This window comes from Stegostoma tigrinum, chromosome 13 (genome assembly GCF_030684315.1).
Source record: "Stegostoma tigrinum isolate sSteTig4 chromosome 13, sSteTig4.hap1, whole genome shotgun sequence".
Classification (NCBI taxonomy): domain Eukaryota; kingdom Metazoa; phylum Chordata; class Chondrichthyes; order Orectolobiformes; family Stegostomatidae; genus Stegostoma; species Stegostoma tigrinum.
This window is the reverse complement of record NC_081366.1, coordinates 25,839,727-25,857,410: the sequence shown is the minus strand read 5'-3', so window position 1 is coordinate 25,857,410 and position 17,684 is coordinate 25,839,727. Positions and strand designations below refer to the sequence as shown.

Below are 17,684 nucleotides of genomic sequence, written 5' to 3'. Positions count from 1 at the left end.
GGTTCTGGAAAAGTTTATGTTGAAGATAACAAGAACTGCAGACGCTGGAGTCAGAGTCAATACAGTGTGGAGCTGCAGGTTTTGGGTTTACACCCTTCATCAGGATTCAGTGCCGAAATATCAACTTTCCAGTTCCTCTGATGCTGCCTGATCTGCTGTTTCCCTCCAGCTCAACACTATATTACATTGAAGTTAATGTTGAGCATCTACAGGTACCCATATGTTTAAGAGCACTTCTGGATATAAAAGTTAAACAGCTGACTTTTCCTTTAGAGAGATTATCGTACTTTAGCGGGGGAATGCCTTATTTCCCCTTCCAATTCAATTTTGATTTAGTTCTCTCCCTACCTGTCCTTCACATTTCATGGTTTGTATTGTCCTTAACAGGCTTTGCATATAATCTGGTAATTTAGTTGGAAACATGGGTGTTGGATAAGGAGGAATGAAAACGTAACATGGCTGATTTGATAAAGGCAAGAAAATGGCCAATTGTGCATGAAAGCAGTTCTGGATTTAAGAGATAAAGAAGGAAAAAAAACAACTGGGTGTCCTCAATTCCAACTCCATTTGGATTTCGTCACCTCCCCCTTTACCTACTTTTCACTTACTTTTGTTGTAATTGCAATAACCCTGGTGCATCCTGCCTGTAAATTGATAATTGATTCAGAAATATGGATGGTTTAATCATGGAGTATAAACAAACAAAGTAACACAGGTGATTTGGCCATGGAAAAACAAAACGTTCAGTGGTGTGTGTAAGTATCTCTGGGTATATAAAAGGAGATAAAAAATGATTTTAAAAAAACAGAAAAAGAGCTGAGTTCTGTATCCTCCCCTGTATTTGTTATTGTTGTACTGCTTCCAGTGAGTAATGATTGATAATTGTTCTTTTTATTAGCAACACTAGTGTGGTGGTAGGATACAAAGTCATCATGAGGTGTGCAACAGCATCTCTGAACAGGAAACAAAAAATTGAGTTCTCCCCTCTTCCAGAACATATAACATAGAACATAGAACAGTACAGCATAGTACAGGCCCTTCGGCCCATGATGTTGTGCCAAACTTTTACCCTAAACCTAAGATCTATCTAAACTCCACCCCTACCTTATACTATCATCTATATGCCTATCCAATAGCGGCTCAAATGCCCCAAATGAGGCTGACGCCACTACCCTCTCTGACAATACATTCCATGCCCCGACCACTCTCGGAGTAAAGAGCCTACCTCTGACATCTCCCCCATATTTACCTCTACTCACTTTAAAACTATACCACCTCGTAACAGCTACCTCCACCCTAGGAAAAAGTCTCTGGCTGTCTACTCTATCTATACCTCTGATCATTTTGTACAGCTCTATCAAGCCACCTCTCATCCTTCGTCATTCTAAAGAGAAAAGCCCTAGCTCTCTCAACCTTTCCTCGTAAAACCTTCACTCCATTCTAGGCAACATCCTGGTAAATCTCCTATACACCTTTTCCGACACTTCTACATCTTTCCTGTAATGAGGCAACCAGAACTGGACACAATGCTCCAGATGCGGCCGAACCAGCGTTTTGTATAGCTGGATCATAACTTCATGGCTCTTGAACTCAATCCCTCTATTAATGAAAGCTAACACACCATATGCCTACTTAACAACTCTATCCACCTGGGTGGCAGGTTTCAGGGAACTGTGGACATGAACCCAAAGATCCCTCTGTTCCTCCATACTGCCAAGAATCTTCCCGTTAACCCTATATTCTGCTTTCAAGTTTTTCCTTCCAAAATGAATCACCTCACTTTTCAGGGTTAAACTCCATCTGCCACTTCTCAGCCCACTCCTGTCTGCATCCTATCAATGTCCCTTTGTAACCTAGAACAGTCCTCCGCAATGTCCACAAAGGGACCCACATTCGTTTCGTCCACAAACTTACTAATCCATCCTTCTACTCCTTCATCCAAATCATTTTGAAGAAGAGGGGCCAGAAGGGGTACACCACTCAACTGAGCACCATGTTGAATATTTTCTATCCACAACCACCCTTTGTCTTCCAAGGGTCAGCCAATTCTGAATCCATTCTGCTGCATTTCCCACAATCCCACGCCTTCTTACTTTCTGCATGAACCTACCATGGTGAACCTTATCAAATGCCTTACTTAAATCCATGTATGCCATCTTCTGTGGTTTGATTTGTACCTGGGTGCCCTTAGAGAGATGGCACACAGTGTCCACTAACGTGCTTGAAGTTCTCAGAGAGAAGTAGGCACAACAGGGGTCGGAGTGCAACAGTTCTCCTATCCCACGCAATTTTTTAAATTAAATTTTCTCCCTCTCGTCTTACCCTTCTTGGTTTTTGTTATTGTGACACTACCTGTAACGGGCAGTGTTTGTTATTTGGTGACTGTTGAATTGGTCACACAGGCGATTTGGTAGTAGATTTATAAAAAATAGCTGAGTTCTCACTTCTCCTCTGGCTACACGTATGTCCTGAGAGAGGAAGCACATATTGTCCACCAAAACCCTTGATGCATTAGGGACAAGTGGGTGCCATAGAGGTTGGAGTGCGTTATTTCACCCTCCGGCACAATTTTTCCCTAATCTTCCCTTTTGTTATCATTGCACAGTCCCTCGTGGAATAAGTTTGTTAATTTCTTCAGTGATGTGGATGATTGGGTGGCGGTGGTCTATCAAAAAAAACTGAGTTCTGCTCCCTCTAACTCTATTTTAATTTAGTTTGCTCCCTTCTTCCTACCCTTCCTATTTCCGTTGTTGTTGCGCATTTGGCAGTGCATATAAATTGCTGTTCATGATATAAGTGATCTGGCGGTCGTTTAATCAAACAGCGCAGAGATCTGATGGGTGGTCCTTGTGGGTGCAGGAGACCCTCATTTTTTTCTCAAACACTAGTTTGATTTAGCACTTTCCCACCCACCCCTCACCCCTAGTTTCTCCCTCTTGGTTTTAATTGATTTCTTTTGATTTTTGCTTTAGTTATATTGTCCTTGGTAGGAAGATTTTGTTTCTGTTTCTATTTGTAATTAGCCATTTGGCTTCAAGATAAAGTTAGATTATGTGACAGTGCAACATTTCATGCGATAGTGTAGACTTAACCCCTTGTACTACATGACACACAATGGAGAAATGGAAGGCATCATTTTGATCAGCATTGTAAATTACAATGGACAATACAGCGCAGAACAGGCCATTCGGCCCTCAATGGGTATATGCTTGCCATGCGGTGTCATTCAAATAAGGATATTAAACTTGGCTGTTGTCAAAATATGGGCTGCAACTCTCACCTTTACAATTTACTATTTTTTCTAATTGCTGTTTAGTATAATTTCAAATAGTTTGGCATCATTTTGATAGAATATGTTATAAATTTTATGCCAAGTAATAAACATAAGCCCCTGCGATGGGTCGGATCTCAAACAACGACAAGACAGAATACAGGAAAGATATAAAGAACTTAGTGGTAAGGTCTAAAAACAACAATCTCTCCCTCAATGTCAGCAAAATGAAGGAGTTGGTCATTGACTTGAGGAAGCAGACTGGAGGACATGCCCCTGCCTTTATTGATGGCGCTGAGGTGGAGATGGTTGAGAGCTTTACATTCTGGGAGTGAATATCACCACATTGATGCTTCAGACAAGAAAGCACACCAATGCCCCTACTTCCTTAGAAGGCTGAGGAAATCCAGTACGGCCGCAATGCCTGTTAGCTACGTTTATAGATACACCATGGAAAGCAGCATATCCATATGCTTCACAGCTAGGTGTGGTAGCTACTCTGTCCAAGTCCATAAGAAATTACAGAGAGTTGGAAATGCAGCCCAGTCCATCACAAAAACCAGGCTTCCCATCAATTGACTCTGTCTATACTTTCTGCTGCCTCAGGAAAACAGCAAACATAATCACCTCCCACCCCGGTTATGCTCTCTTCCACCCTCTTCCATCGGGCAGAGTATACAAAAGTTTGAAAACTTACCAACGGATTCAAGAGCAACTTTTCCTCACTGTTACCAGACTTATGAACAGATCTCTCATATATTAGAGTTGATCTTTCTTTGCATCTTCTTTCAGTATATTCTGTTGTATTACTCGGACATAAGGTATGATTTACTGGATAGTATGCAAAACAATACTTTTCATTGTATGTCAATACATGTGAAAATAATAAATTAAATCAAATCAAATTTAGACCTCATTTTTTATTGTTTGGCTATAAATTCATTCAGTTTTAAAGTATTGAAACAGGACATATAACTTATTTTGAAATTTCTGCAGCAATGCTTCAAATTTCACAGCTTTGGGAAGAAAGGCAGCCTCAGAAAATATAACCTGCATGGTATTACCATGGTAACAATATCTGAACACAATGAAACATTTACCTTTATAAACATTAGTTTAGAGCATGCCAGTGAATGGCATTTGATTATTTAAAAAGGAAATTTGCAACTTGATATTTTCCTAAGGCCCTCTCAACGAATGAATGTAGAATGCATGGTTTATGTTTTCAAACACAATCATGGTCATAATACTGAAACTATTATGAATTGTCATAAAAACCCATTGGGTTTCTTCAGGATCTTTAGGGAAGGAAAATTGTTTTTTACTCAGTGAGGCCTCGTGATTCCAGGCCCACAACAACATGCTTAAATCTTAACTGTCTTCTAAAATGTCCTAGCAAGCCATTCAGTTGAAGGCTAATTCTGATGGGCAGAAAATTCTGGCCTGGCCTGTGATACTGTCATCCCATCAAAGAATGAAAAAAAAACCTTCTGTCAAAGCACAATAACACCTTTTACATTTCTGATTTTTTTGTGGGTGAGGTGTTAACTCTACTGATCTCACGAATGGACATTGATAAAGACCACAGCTCTATTTTGAAGAAGAGCAGGGAGTCTCTCCCAGGTATTCGAGTTAATGTTGATTCCTTGACCAGCATCATTGAGGACACCATCTCGCATAAAGGTCATACATTTTAAGTTTTCTGTATTTTTTATTGAGGATGGCAGTGGGAAAAGCGCTATTTTAATAATCAAGCACAATGGAAAGGATGAATGTTCATCTTAAAAGTAAGTTATCTGACCACTCATTGCAAATGCTGTCTATGCTGCTGTTTGATCAAACAATGAAGATGGAGTGCAGCTGGATTGGAGCCAAGGGGTGTGTACAAAGGGGTAATTGGCCAACAACAAGTAGCTGATTCATCTGTGAAATGGTGACAATTATCTATGACAAAGGTCTTCTGCCTGCCATAGCTCCCAGGTAGCTGAACAAATTGCGGGAATGAATGGTCGAAAACCATTGAACCGCTTGCAAGGACGGTATTAGCTTTTTTGCAGTCATCAAAATTGTCCCAAGCCTGAGGAAAGCTAGTTTATTTCCCATCAGCTGTAGGCTGCAGCTTTTAACCGGTGAGTTAGAAATCTTATAACTTAGAACAACCTTTCCTTGCCTCCTGCAAGCAGTGAAATACCTAAAGAAGGAAAATCAAAAACAGCAAATCTCGACAAGTGGAAAGGATCATCTCAGTGAAAAATGATCTTCTGGGCTCAAAACATTGACACCGCTCTCTCTCCACAGGAGCTGCCAGACCCGTTGAGCTCCTCCAGAAATTTCAGTTTCTCAGATCTTTGAACCAGTCTTTCCCTCTATCCTTTCCACCCTGATTTCTTTTGTATGTCAGGGGAGTTTTATAAGCTGTTTAGAGTTTTGACCAGTGAAGATACATGACATTGCTTCATAGATCATAAACTAGAATCTTTTTATTTTATATGTGTAGTATTTTTTGACAGTTACAAAACTTGGGTCATACTTTTTGTTAACTCGGGTCATACTTTCAGTTAACCTGGGTTGGAAAGTTGGGGAAGTTTGTGTAGTTTTAATTCTTGTGAAGATTCTGGAAATAATGAACATTGATTTGCAGAACACTACCCCCATCTTCACATTGCCATTTGTCACTCACTTCTCACTGGATTCTGGCAGAGTTCGGGTTACCTCATAGTCAGGGTTAGGTAGAAGTAAGTGCACAAAAGTCAACCCTCTACCCCAGGCCACCACCCACCAGCTCTCCCACCTCCCCTCATGTGACCCACCCCATGAATGCCAGTCTATCACCACTTATCTTTAGTCTGGGGTGTTATGATGATCCCAGATCTCATGGGTCCATTGCCACCAACATTCACTTTTCTGATTGACCCTGGCTGCACAAGGAGCTGCAAAATGTCTAATTTGCCAACAGCTCCCAGTAGGCCTGACACCTGTAACTGAGAATATTAATCACAAGGAAAGTCTAACAGCGGTCACTAAAGGGCACTGAATGCTGTTCAACCACTGAGTATTTCTGCCTGTTCTGCAAAATGCCAGCATTAGTTTGACGAAGTAGTTTGTCTAGTTATGAGTCCAACTTCTTAGCCTTATTGCAGAATGAGGCAAAATTCTGATCATTGTATTAACAGATATTCAGACTCCCTCCTCATGGCAATGTTAAGCAAAAAAACAATGATTTCAGAATTAATGTTCGTGACTTGCTGCATCCACAGGAACTGATTAAGAGCAAAGGATGATGAGCAATGGACTGGATTTATTGTGCCTTCCTTGCACACTTGGTAAATGAACTTGCAAGCAGACTGCATCAAGAATTCTGCTCCTGCAAGATATGAGTTTTGATGATCTAATTAGGTTTCTTGAGGGATATGAATTGTCAGTACAAAAACTGGGCACAATTCAGCATAAATTGATCTTTTCTTCAAAGGGCCAATGAAAGTACTGATTTCTAGGCCTTAAACAATGGGTTGATGTTGTAGCAAAACGAATTACTGCAACATAATGTCAAAATTCAGATGAATGCGATAGGAAGTCAGTTAAGTCAAGTGTTAAGAACCATTATATGGTGTTCTGCTAGAGTTTTAAAGCATTTAAAGAAAGGGACATGGAAAAGTGCAAAGGATTTCACAGTTTTGAGGTTGTATGGAAGAATATGTCACAATAGATCGTGCAATACTGTGGATGCACCAAGAATATTTTAACAAGATCACATTTCTCTTGGGAAGTAAAAATATATAAAACTGTGTTTTAGTAATCAAGGGTACAAGGCAATTCGGAGTTCCTTTCAACTACAAGATATGGGAGCAGCAGCAAGCCATTCAGCCAATTACTATTGAACGACTCTAGCTCTGAAAATACATTTAATTGTGGAATATTAAGATTTTCTATTGGGATGAAGAAATACAAAGGTTTTAAATATTTTTTCTAGTCGATCACAATTCGAGAGAAAAAAAAATCCTCTATCTCTGTCTTCAATTAGTGATCACCTTCTCCGAGATTATACTATCTGGCTCCAAGTTCTTGCACAAGGGGAAACAACTTCTACCCCATTTTCTATCCCATCTAGCCACTTAAGAGTCTTATTTGTTTCAATAGGATCACCTTGAATTCTTTAATACTCCATAGCTACATTTACAGTTGAATTAATAAATAAATAAAGCCAAAGATTGAGAAGGCTGAACAGAATAAGTGGGATGAAATTAGAAACTATTGAGGTGGGGATGGGGGATTTGAAATTTTAATAAAACCTTTATTTAATCCTGATAAGTTCTAGACAAATGATTTAAGAAAAAGCCCTGGATGCAGCCATGGTATAAAACATTCATTTTGAAGGTAAGAATTTGCAGGTGACCTGTTAAGTTATCTTCCAATATTAGATGTTAAGAGGCAGCTTCCCTAGGTTGGGAACTTTTGAACAGGGGACACAGCACCAGAATAAAGGTACAAAAAGGAGTGAATGAGCTAGTATCATTTGTATGAAGTGAGCTTAAAGATATGAACAATGAGACCAAGTAAGGAACTGATCTAGGAGAGTTAGGAAACAGGCATACCCACCCTCATCCTGAGGGTGGAATTCTTCCTGGACAGTAACACAAATTGGGAGTTAACAAATCAGCATTGACTTCAATGGAAATGAGAATCAGACTGGAAACGAGGCAGTCAATTCAAAATTGCCCATTCTGGGTCACTAATATCACCCCGTTAGATTATAATAGTTGGGCTAACTTCCACACATAAAGGGGTCAACTGTTGTACCTTTATAAAACCTGCATACCCTGTTGGCATGTGCTTGAACACTTATTGTACATTCAGAAACAAGATTCAAAAGCTTCTGAAACTGGGCATTCTGTTTTTCTGTTTTTCTTCTTTCTTAAGTGACTGAGATTGCTCTGTTGGCAAGCTGGCCTACAGTTAATAACTCATCAACATTCCCAATTGCTGTTTCTGATTGCTACAATTTCAAGAATGAAAGTTGACTTAAGTTACAATTCTGTTAAAGAAACTTATTTTTTTCATTACTGTAAACAGCTTGTTTTGTTCCTTCAATCTCGACAAAATAAATTAAACAATCTAAGCTAGATACATTACTGACACAAGTTAAAAACCAAAACTTTGTTTCCTTGAGAATTATACTTATTTATCTCTCCATTCATGATGTGACTCAGCTGCACAGATTGGTAGTGAATTTATTTTTGAATTTTCTCCAAATTTGATTTAGAAATGATCTAATGTTCCAATTTCGGAGGTAATGTGCAGGAATATTTTGAAACATTATGAGTTTATATGTGTTCACATTTTTTAAAAGCAAAAGGTTAAATAGAGAGAGACAGTAAAATAAAACCCTAAATGTTTTGGAAGCAGAAAGCAGCCCAGTTATGCTGCTAGTCACTGCCAATATCATGTGATGGTAAGAATGAGTGTTGACTAATACAACAATGTTAATGAATGGGGCAGGGAACACATAACATTGGCTGTTAATCAGAGTGTCAACAATGCTCTCAACACGCTTCCAACTCCAGTTTGATTTAACCCTTCCCAATCTCCCTCACCTTTGATGGTTTGTATTGCTCATAATATTGCATGTTAACTAATCAGTTAGTAAACATGGGTAATTTATTGGTGGTAGTTAATAGGTGAAGAAAAAACATGGGTGATTTGGATATGGGGGATAAATTGTTCAGTTGTGTGGAAGGACATTTTTAATATTAAGAAAAGAAACACAAGGCTCTTGGCGATCTGGTTTGCCCTTGTTGGGCAATCTGCAATAATTTAATTCATTGGAAAACATGGATGATTTAGTGGTGGCAGATAATTGTTGAAAAGTACCATGAACAGTTTGGTGGTAGGAAAAAACCTATTCAGTTGTGTGTGATAACTTTTAAGCATATAAAGAAAAAAAGAAAAGATGGCCCTTGTTTTACCAGACTGGTGAAATTCACTGGATTGCAACCAATGCCAACATATCTTTTTATATATATAAAAGGTCTAGGTCAGCTTATTGTATTCCAGCTGTGGTTTGTCTAGGGTCCTGTATAGTTTTAGCAAAACCTCCCATTTTTGAATTCTATTTCATTTCAAAACATACCTAAAATTCTACTTGCCTTCCCCATTACCTGTTGAACTCAGGTGCTAGCTTTCTGTAGTTTTTTGATGAGAGCTCCCAAACCCCTCATTTCTGTAGCTTTTTGCGTGCTTTATCCATTTAAATGAAATTCATCTCTTTTATTCTTCCTGATAAAGTGCACAATTTCACATTTTCCCGCACTTTAAATTGCTATGAATGGGTGCAGAAAATAATCAAAAAAGCCAACAGAATGCTGCCCTTTCTGTCCAGGGCATTGGAATATAGGTGTACAGAATTAATGCTGCAGTTATACAAAACCCTGGTTAGACCTCACGTGAACTACTGTGAGCAGATCTGGGCACCATATCTTAGGAAGCCTTGGGTGCTTGAGTATATTAGCCTTGAAGGGAGTTCTATGTAGATTTACAAGAATGATCTCTGGACTTAACGGTTAACTTACATGGAGAGATTATACAAATTAGGCCTGTTTTCTCTTGAATTTAGAAGGTTAAAGAGTGATCTGATTGAAGTCTTCAAGAAATTCACAGGAAAACATAGTTTTGGTAGGTGATCAGTGATTCCAAAACTGGGGAGCCAAAGTCCAAAAATTAAGGTCAGACCATTCAGGAGAGATGTCACAAGGAGTGGTAGATGTTTGGAAGTCTCTTCGAGCAATAATAGTGGATGTTAGATTTAAAACTAACAGCTGATCTGAGATAGGTATATTTTTGTTAAGCAAATTTATCAAAGGACATGTGCCAAAGGCAAGTATATGGAGTCACATCACAGATCAGCTATGATCTCATTAAATAATGGAACAGGCTTGAGGTGCTGAATGGCCTACTCCTGTTCCTAAGTTCCAATTATATTCCATCTGATAAGTTTCTACTTACTTACTTAACTTGTCCATATCCTGCTGCCAACTTTGTATTATCCTTACCACTTGCTACCCAACTAACTTTGCATCATCTGCAAACCTAACTATAGCACATTCATTGATAATGGGAACTGCAGATGCTGGAGAATCCAAGATAACAAAGTGTGAAGCTGGATGAACACAGCAGGCCCAGCAGCATCTCAGGAGCACAAAAGCTGACGTTTCGGGCCTAGACCCTTCATCAGAGAGGGGGATGGGGTGAGGGAACTGGAATAAATAGGGAGAGAGGGGGAGGCGGACCGAAGATGGAGAGAAAAGAAGATAGGTGGAGAGGAGAGTATAGGTGGGGAGGTAGGGAGGGGATGGGTCAGTCCAGGGAAGACGGACAGGTCAAGGAGGTGGGATGAGGTTAGTAGGTAGGGAATGGGGGTCCGGCTTGGTGTGGGAGGAAGGGATGGGTGAGAGGAAGAACAGGTTAGGGAGGCAGAGACAGGTTGGACTGGTTTTGGGATGCAGCGGGTGGAGGGGAAGAGCTGGGCTGGTTGTGTGGTTCAGTGGGTGGAGGGGACGAACTGGGCTGGTTTTGGGATGCAGCACATTCATTTTCCTCATCCAAGTTAATATGTATTATAAACGATTGTGGCTCTAGCGCTGAACATTGTGATGCTCCACTAGTTACAGGTTGCTATCCTGGAAATGACCCCCTTATCACAAATCTCTGTCTTCTATTAGTTAGTTAATCCTCTATCCAAGTAATACATCACCTGCGACACCGTGAGTTTTTATTCTATCAAGTAACCTTAATGTGTGTTACTTTATTAAGCTTCTGAAAATCAAAACATTATACATCCACTGCTTCCACTTTATTTATCGTGCTCATTATGTCCTCAAAGAACTTTAATGAATTTGTCAGCCACACTGCCCGCTTCATGAAGCCATGCTGATGCTGCTTGATCATTTTATGTATTTCTAAATACTCTGTTGTTGCATCCTTTATCGTGGTATCTAAAATTTAACAGATGTTAGGTTAACTGGCCTGTAATGACCTTTTCTTGTCTCCTTTTTTTAATTAAAGTTCCAATCTTGGTGAATCCTCTGGGATATTTCCAGGATCTAAGATTTCTTAACTAATTATTATTACCAGTTCATCCAGTGTCTCTGTTGCTACGCACTTTAAAATCCTAGGAGGTATCCCATTAGTCCAGAGGACTTGTCAATCTTTAGCCCAATTAGTTTGTCTAGCACTTTGTCTGTAGTGATAGTGATTATATTCATTTACTATTCTCCTTCTGCCACTTACAGAATTATAGAATAATTATAAAAGAATCCCTACATTGTGGAAGCAGGCCATTCGGCCCATCAGGTCTACACCAACCCCCCCCCCCCAAAAATCATCCCACCCAGACCCAACCCCTTACCCTAACCTTGCATTTCTCCATGGCTAATCCACCTAGCCTACACATCCCTGAACACTACGGGCAATTTAGCATGGCCAATCCACCCAAACTGCACATCTTTGGGCTGTGGGAGGAAACCGAAGCACCCAGAGGAAATCCACACAGGCATGGAAAGAATGTGTAAACTCTACACAGGCAGCCACCTTGGGGTTGGAATTGATCTTTTTGGATCATCTTTTGTTGTATTTTAAAACTTTCCAAATACTCTGCCTTACACCCTTCCTAGAATCATTCATTGCTGGAATGTGTCTTTGCTGTGAGCCATGAACTATTTTCTTCCACCACCAACCCCCAGTTGAGGAGTCCATCTTTCTTGACCTAACTAAGGCTTGCTGATAATCATGTCAGGCATCCTGACTTCGCTCTACACTAAATCTCAAAAAGAGACAAGTTCAATCAGCCTGGGAGCTCTAACTGAAGTGGCAAAGTGCTCACAGGCAGGGAAGACAAGGCAATGCAATGCAGAAATGCTGTGAGTATTCAGGTACTCTCACAGTGAGTGTACACTATGACAGCTAGCACAAAGCCCAGAGTTTCAGCCCAGTCTAGTTCATGAGCTGTGTGCATGTCCCTAGGCACCCAATGTCCCGTAAGCAGATTGGACATGTGGTGTGAGGGTTCTTAGGTGCTGGCACATGACTGATACCAAAGTCCACAGATCTGGGGTGTATGTGACGAAGGAGCCGAAGTTGTCAGGTGCCTGTATTGATTTCCATGTTGAGAATACTTGACATCAAGTTTGTTTGGCACTTTTGATAAAATAGGAAGCTCAACATTAATGAGACAAGTTGTGCCTTTAACAAGCAATAAGCCCTTTAATTTATCAAGTTGCCTCTACCCAGTGAGAATTTCACCACTCTGCTTGTCAAAAGCTTAAACAAATACATATTATGCTCCTAACATCGAGATTGGCTTTGCTGGTCCTTTACCACAATTTGGCCATAAATCTTTTTAAAACGCATGTCTTTCAGACTCTGATAATATTCCACTCACTGACCACATTTCTTGTATGTGACTTTACATCAGAACTGGAACTTGAAGCATTGACTGTGCTCCTCATGCTTTAGGTGCTATCAACCTGTTCAGTATTTCCAACATTTTTTGGTCTTATTTCAGATTTTATTATTCACAGTCTTGCGCATTTCAATGATTCTTGTTTTTGGGATTTAAGATAAATTTCATGTCTAAGTTCTTATCAAATCAGTGAACACTCACTTAATTATGTTATGCAGCATATTAAACCAAAGTATATTTCTCCATTTTCTCAAACATTTAAATTTGCACAATTAAGAACTATCCGACTGTCATAAAGACAAATAAATGTTAATGACACAATTGGTAGATTCACTCAGTTCATGTTGTCTTCCTTACATGAAAAGATAGAAAACCTGAGATTCCTAGCAAGGTCCTTCAAAACTTTGCATGGGGGCTGAATGTTTTGTTTATTTGACACAAAAAAAGCAATTCTCAAAAGATGAGATGTTCTTTTAAGGCTTGGGGCTGTTTTTATTCAGGATTTAGTTTTGACTGAGAGGGAGGAGAAAAAATTTCTCCTTTTTCCAAAGTGATTTGTGAATGTGTAGCTTCACCGGAATCCTCATCAGTTCCATTTTGTATCTTTTTCCTGTGACTCCTGATTTTCACACACTATTGATAGAATTCTGCACTTTCACTATCCCCACTGGATTGGAAGAAATAAATTGAGGATCATAATTACTCGCCCACTGTTCAAGGGCAGTTGACATTTCAACTGGTGATTCATGTGCAGAACCTGTTCAAGATGAGGTATTATTTGCTGAGATGTCAAGGCCTTTCCAGTGTTTGATGGTTCGAGCACGTTGTTCCCTGTCCAAGTTGTCTAGTTGTTGAACTTTAAAAATGCAAGACGCAGACAGTGTGCCTTGAAGGCTACGAAATAAATACCTGATAATATAAAAAAAGTATTAAAATGGTTTTTTATATCTGCGATGTGTAAACAAAATAGGTACTTAAATGGCATTCAAGTTGAATTCAAATGCTGTAAATTCATGAAGCTTATGCTTTGTAATTTTTTTTCACTGTCAAAAACAGTTCCTTTTCAAAAAAAAATTAACTAGACAATTCCCTGACAATTGTGAAAAAGCCTGGCAGATCTGGAGCTATTTATAGGGTAATTTTACATCACCAAAATGGGTGAGTTTGGGCCAAGTAGGAGGCTAAAAGAGATTAAGAATCTGAAACAGGACCCCAGCCTAATTCAAAATTGTCTGGTATTAATGGGGCAATTAATCCACTCACAGGAAATTGTCAGTCAGTAAAACCTTTTAAGATGTCTGAGCATTTCTTGTTTTGTAGTGCTCCTGGCGCAAACCTGTGTCAACTGGACTTGCCATGCCTTGGGAAACCCTCCGGGTAAAATGCTAGTTAAATAAAATATTGCACCGGATTCATTAAGTGAGTGTCATTTCAACAATCATTGTCAGTCAAAGTGAAGCCTCAGGCCCAACAAAGCAGCCTATAAACATTGTTTCAGAGATAGTAGGAACTGCAGATGCTGGAGAATCTGAGATAACATGGTGTAGAGCTGGATGAACACAGCAGGCCAAGCAGCATCTTAGGAGCAGGAAAGCTGATGCTTCAGACCCAGACCCTTCTTCAGAAATAGGGGAAGGGAAGGGTGTTCTGAAATAGTTAGGGAGCGAGGGAGAGGCAAGTATAAGATGGATGGAGAAGAAGATAGGGTGGAGAGGAGACAGACAGGTCAAAGAGGCGGGGATAGATCCAGTAAAGGTGAGTGTAGGTGGGTAGGTAAGGAGGGGATAGGTCAGTCCAGGGAGGACAGGCAGGTCAAGCGGTTGGGATGACGCTAGTAGGTAGGAGATTGGGGTGGGTTTGAGGTGGGAGGAAGAACAGGTTAGGGAGGCAGGGACAAGCTGAGCTGGTTTTGGGATACAGTGGGGGGAGGGGATGAACTGGGCGGGTTTTGGGATGCAGTGGAGGGAGGGGATGAACTGGGCTGGTTTTGGGATACAGTGGGGGGAGGGGATGAACTGGGCTGGTTTTGGGATGCAGTGGGAGAAGGGGAGATATTGAAGCTTGTGAAGTCCATATTGATACCATTGGGCTGCAGGGTTCCTGAGCGGAATATGAGGTGCTGTTCCTGCAACCTTCGGATGGGATTGTTGTGGCACTGCAGGAGGCCCAGGATGGACATGTCATCAGAGGAATGGGAGGGGCTCTCACTCAACAACTGCACCTCCCACTTGTGAACCATTCCAACTCCTTCCCATTCAGGCCAGTTTCCCAGAACAGAATCTGTTTTTAAAAAACATTCCATGGCATTCGGTGTTACAAAGCTCTGTCCCTATTCAGTTTCGGAGATGTAAAGTGGTTGGTAAGAAACTTCTTGTCAGATTTTGAACATTTCTCTGCTGTTCATTCATCCCCGATAATGTCCCCAGTCATTGTGAACACAAAAGTAGATTACCTTGGTAGCAGGGCTAGCACTGGTGTGATGAGACATATGAGGTAAAAGAGTGGATCGGTCATCTGATGTTGCATTATCCAGTAGGGATTTGATGGAGGGTTGCAGGTAACACAGTTGGCACTGTACACCATTGTAACAAAAAAGTAGAATGCTATGCTCCCAATTATCGAAACCCAATGCAGCCAGGTCTGTCAGAAAAAGGTTAAAGATGTAAGAGGTAAATTAATCTAAAGGATTGGATATAGTCATTGATTTTCCTGGCCTTTGTTCTTGGGAAGTGCCTACAACATCAGTCACAAAGGTCAGAAAAATTAGTTTGAGGCTAACTTCACTGAATTTCTGTGCTGCCATCTTAGAATTTTTAAGGCTTTTCAAAGATTGGCAGAGGTAATATGTTATGGTCCCTGATCCCTTTTCAGTCAAAGGTTAATGAGTTAAAATTATCTGGATAATTATTCTCTTTCCATTGTTCAAATCCCTCCGAGATAAATGGGTGAAATTCAATGTATTGAAATAGGATACAATGGGCATTGGTTTCCAGTGAAAGCCAACAGGCTGTGATCATAGTGGCCTGACATGCATTGACTCGCCATTTTATAAGTGTATGACTCAGCCATTGTACAGACTGTGTCAGATGGGTTAGCCTGCCATGTCTTTGATCCAGGACAAGAAAAACTTTCATACCTCGGCCTAGACAGGTGCGATGCAATTTTCAGTGCTGTTTCCACTAGCAAGATAGTCACTCCACTTTATATATTTAGTGATCAACAAGGTATAGTAGCTCAATAGAAAATAAAACTAACTTTGCCTTTTTGTTAGAGATAATGGGAACTGCAGATGCTGGAGAATCCAAGATAACAAAGTGTGGGGCTAGATGAACACAGGAGGCCAAGCAGCATCTCAGGAGCACAAAAGCTGATGTTTCAGGCCTAGACCCTTCATCATGCTCCCTGATGAAGGGTCTAGGCCTGAAACATCAGCTTTTGTGCTCCTGAGATGCTGCTTGGCCTCCTGTGTTCATCTAGCCCCACACTTTGTTATCTTTGCCTTTTTGTTAGTTTTTTTATAATTTACTTTCACTCTGTCCACTTTAAAGTATTTTTGTATTTTCACAGTTTTCACAGTTTTTGGGCAAAATTGCTGCCAGGATCTGACTGGGTGAAATTAATGGAAAATAGTACCAGGCAGTTAGAATATTGTTTGATTCAGACCTGACAACTTCACAGTGCTTTGGTTCAGGTTAAGATTGATTAACCAAAGGTTTCACTTGATCATAGTAAAAATTGGGATGTTTACTTTCTCTCTTGTACAGTGTACAGATTTAAAATCAAGCTCAAAATGCCTTCATAATTACTTTTTGATTTTTCTGTGATCATCAGATGCAGCTAATTTTTTTAAAAATAAAAGTCCATATGTCAATACCTCAATTACCAACTTCTTTATCCACTTCTACTCTCTTAGTGTCTCCCATCTATGACCCTGTACACCATGAGACAACCTCCTCCCACAGAAATTGCCAAGATTTAATAGTTTTAAAAGCTGTTAATTATCACTCAGATTCTGTTGTATTGCACATTTTATATAGAGAACTAACAGTGATCATCTTCATTAATTGTAATTATTGCTCAAAATTAAAGCCTGGAATTAAAATCTGTTTACACATTATGACAGTAAAAGTAGTTTCACATTAATGTTCTGTGCTAATATGACAGACAATGTTGTTTGCTTCTATTATAGTAAGGATTTTAGTGGAAAATACTGCACTGCAATTTTCCACTAGCCTAAGGACTCTTTAGTATGTATTTCTGAGATCTGTACTTACCCATGTTTTGGTTTCAATTGCCAGATGTGCTAGGATTGTAAAGATGGACAGGGTGTTCATGGGTATTCCAAACGAAAGAACATCAATATTTGAATCTCGGTAAGCCTTAAAGAAAAGATTAATAGAATCATAGAGTCATAGAGCACGGAAACGCACACTTCGGTCAAACCAGTTCATGTTGAACTTAATCCTGAACTAAACTAGTCCCACTTGCCAGTTATTGGCCGTATCCTATCAAACCTTTCCTATTCATGTACTCATTCAAATGTCTTTAAACATTGTAATTATGCCCATATCCACACTTCTTCAGGAAGTTCATGCCACACGTGAACCACCCTCAGAGTACAACATTTCCATCCATATCTTTTTTTAATTTTCTCTCCTCTCACCTTAAAAATGGGCTCCCTAGTCTTGAAATCACTCATCCTAGACAACAATAATTAACCCTATCCAGCTTATCTTTATAACTCAAACCTTCCATATGTGGTAATACCCTGCTAAATCTCTTCTGAACCCTCTCCAGCTTAATAATGCCCTTCCTATAACTGGGTGACCAGAACTGGACATAGTACTCCAGAAGAAGCCTCACCTCCTGTACAATATCCACATGGATTCCCAACTCCTGTACTCAAGGCTTTGAGCAATGAAGGCAAGTGTGCCAAATGCCTTTTTAGCCACCCTGTCC

At 40.0% G+C, this 17,684-nt stretch overlaps 1 protein-coding gene across 7 annotated transcripts in view; it reads right to left on the bottom strand.

Moving 5' to 3' along the window:
* Positions 1–11,684: 11,684 nt before the first annotated feature.
* atp10b (ATPase phospholipid transporting 10B) overlaps positions 11,685–17,684 on the bottom strand; it is a 258,000-nt gene continuing 252,000 nt past the window's right edge. For all 7 annotated transcript variants that reach the window (XM_048543004.2, XM_059650616.1, XM_048543005.2 and 4 more), the window contains 3 exons: positions 17,000–17,104; positions 15,178–15,365; positions 11,685–13,634 (listed from right to left, as the gene is read on the bottom strand). In XM_048543004.2, the coding sequence (XP_048398961.2) occupies positions 13,487–13,634; positions 15,178–15,365; positions 17,000–17,104 (441 nt within the window). In that variant the 3' untranslated portion in view covers positions 11,685–13,486. The remainder of the gene's footprint in view (positions 13,635–15,177; positions 15,366–16,999; positions 17,105–17,684) is intronic.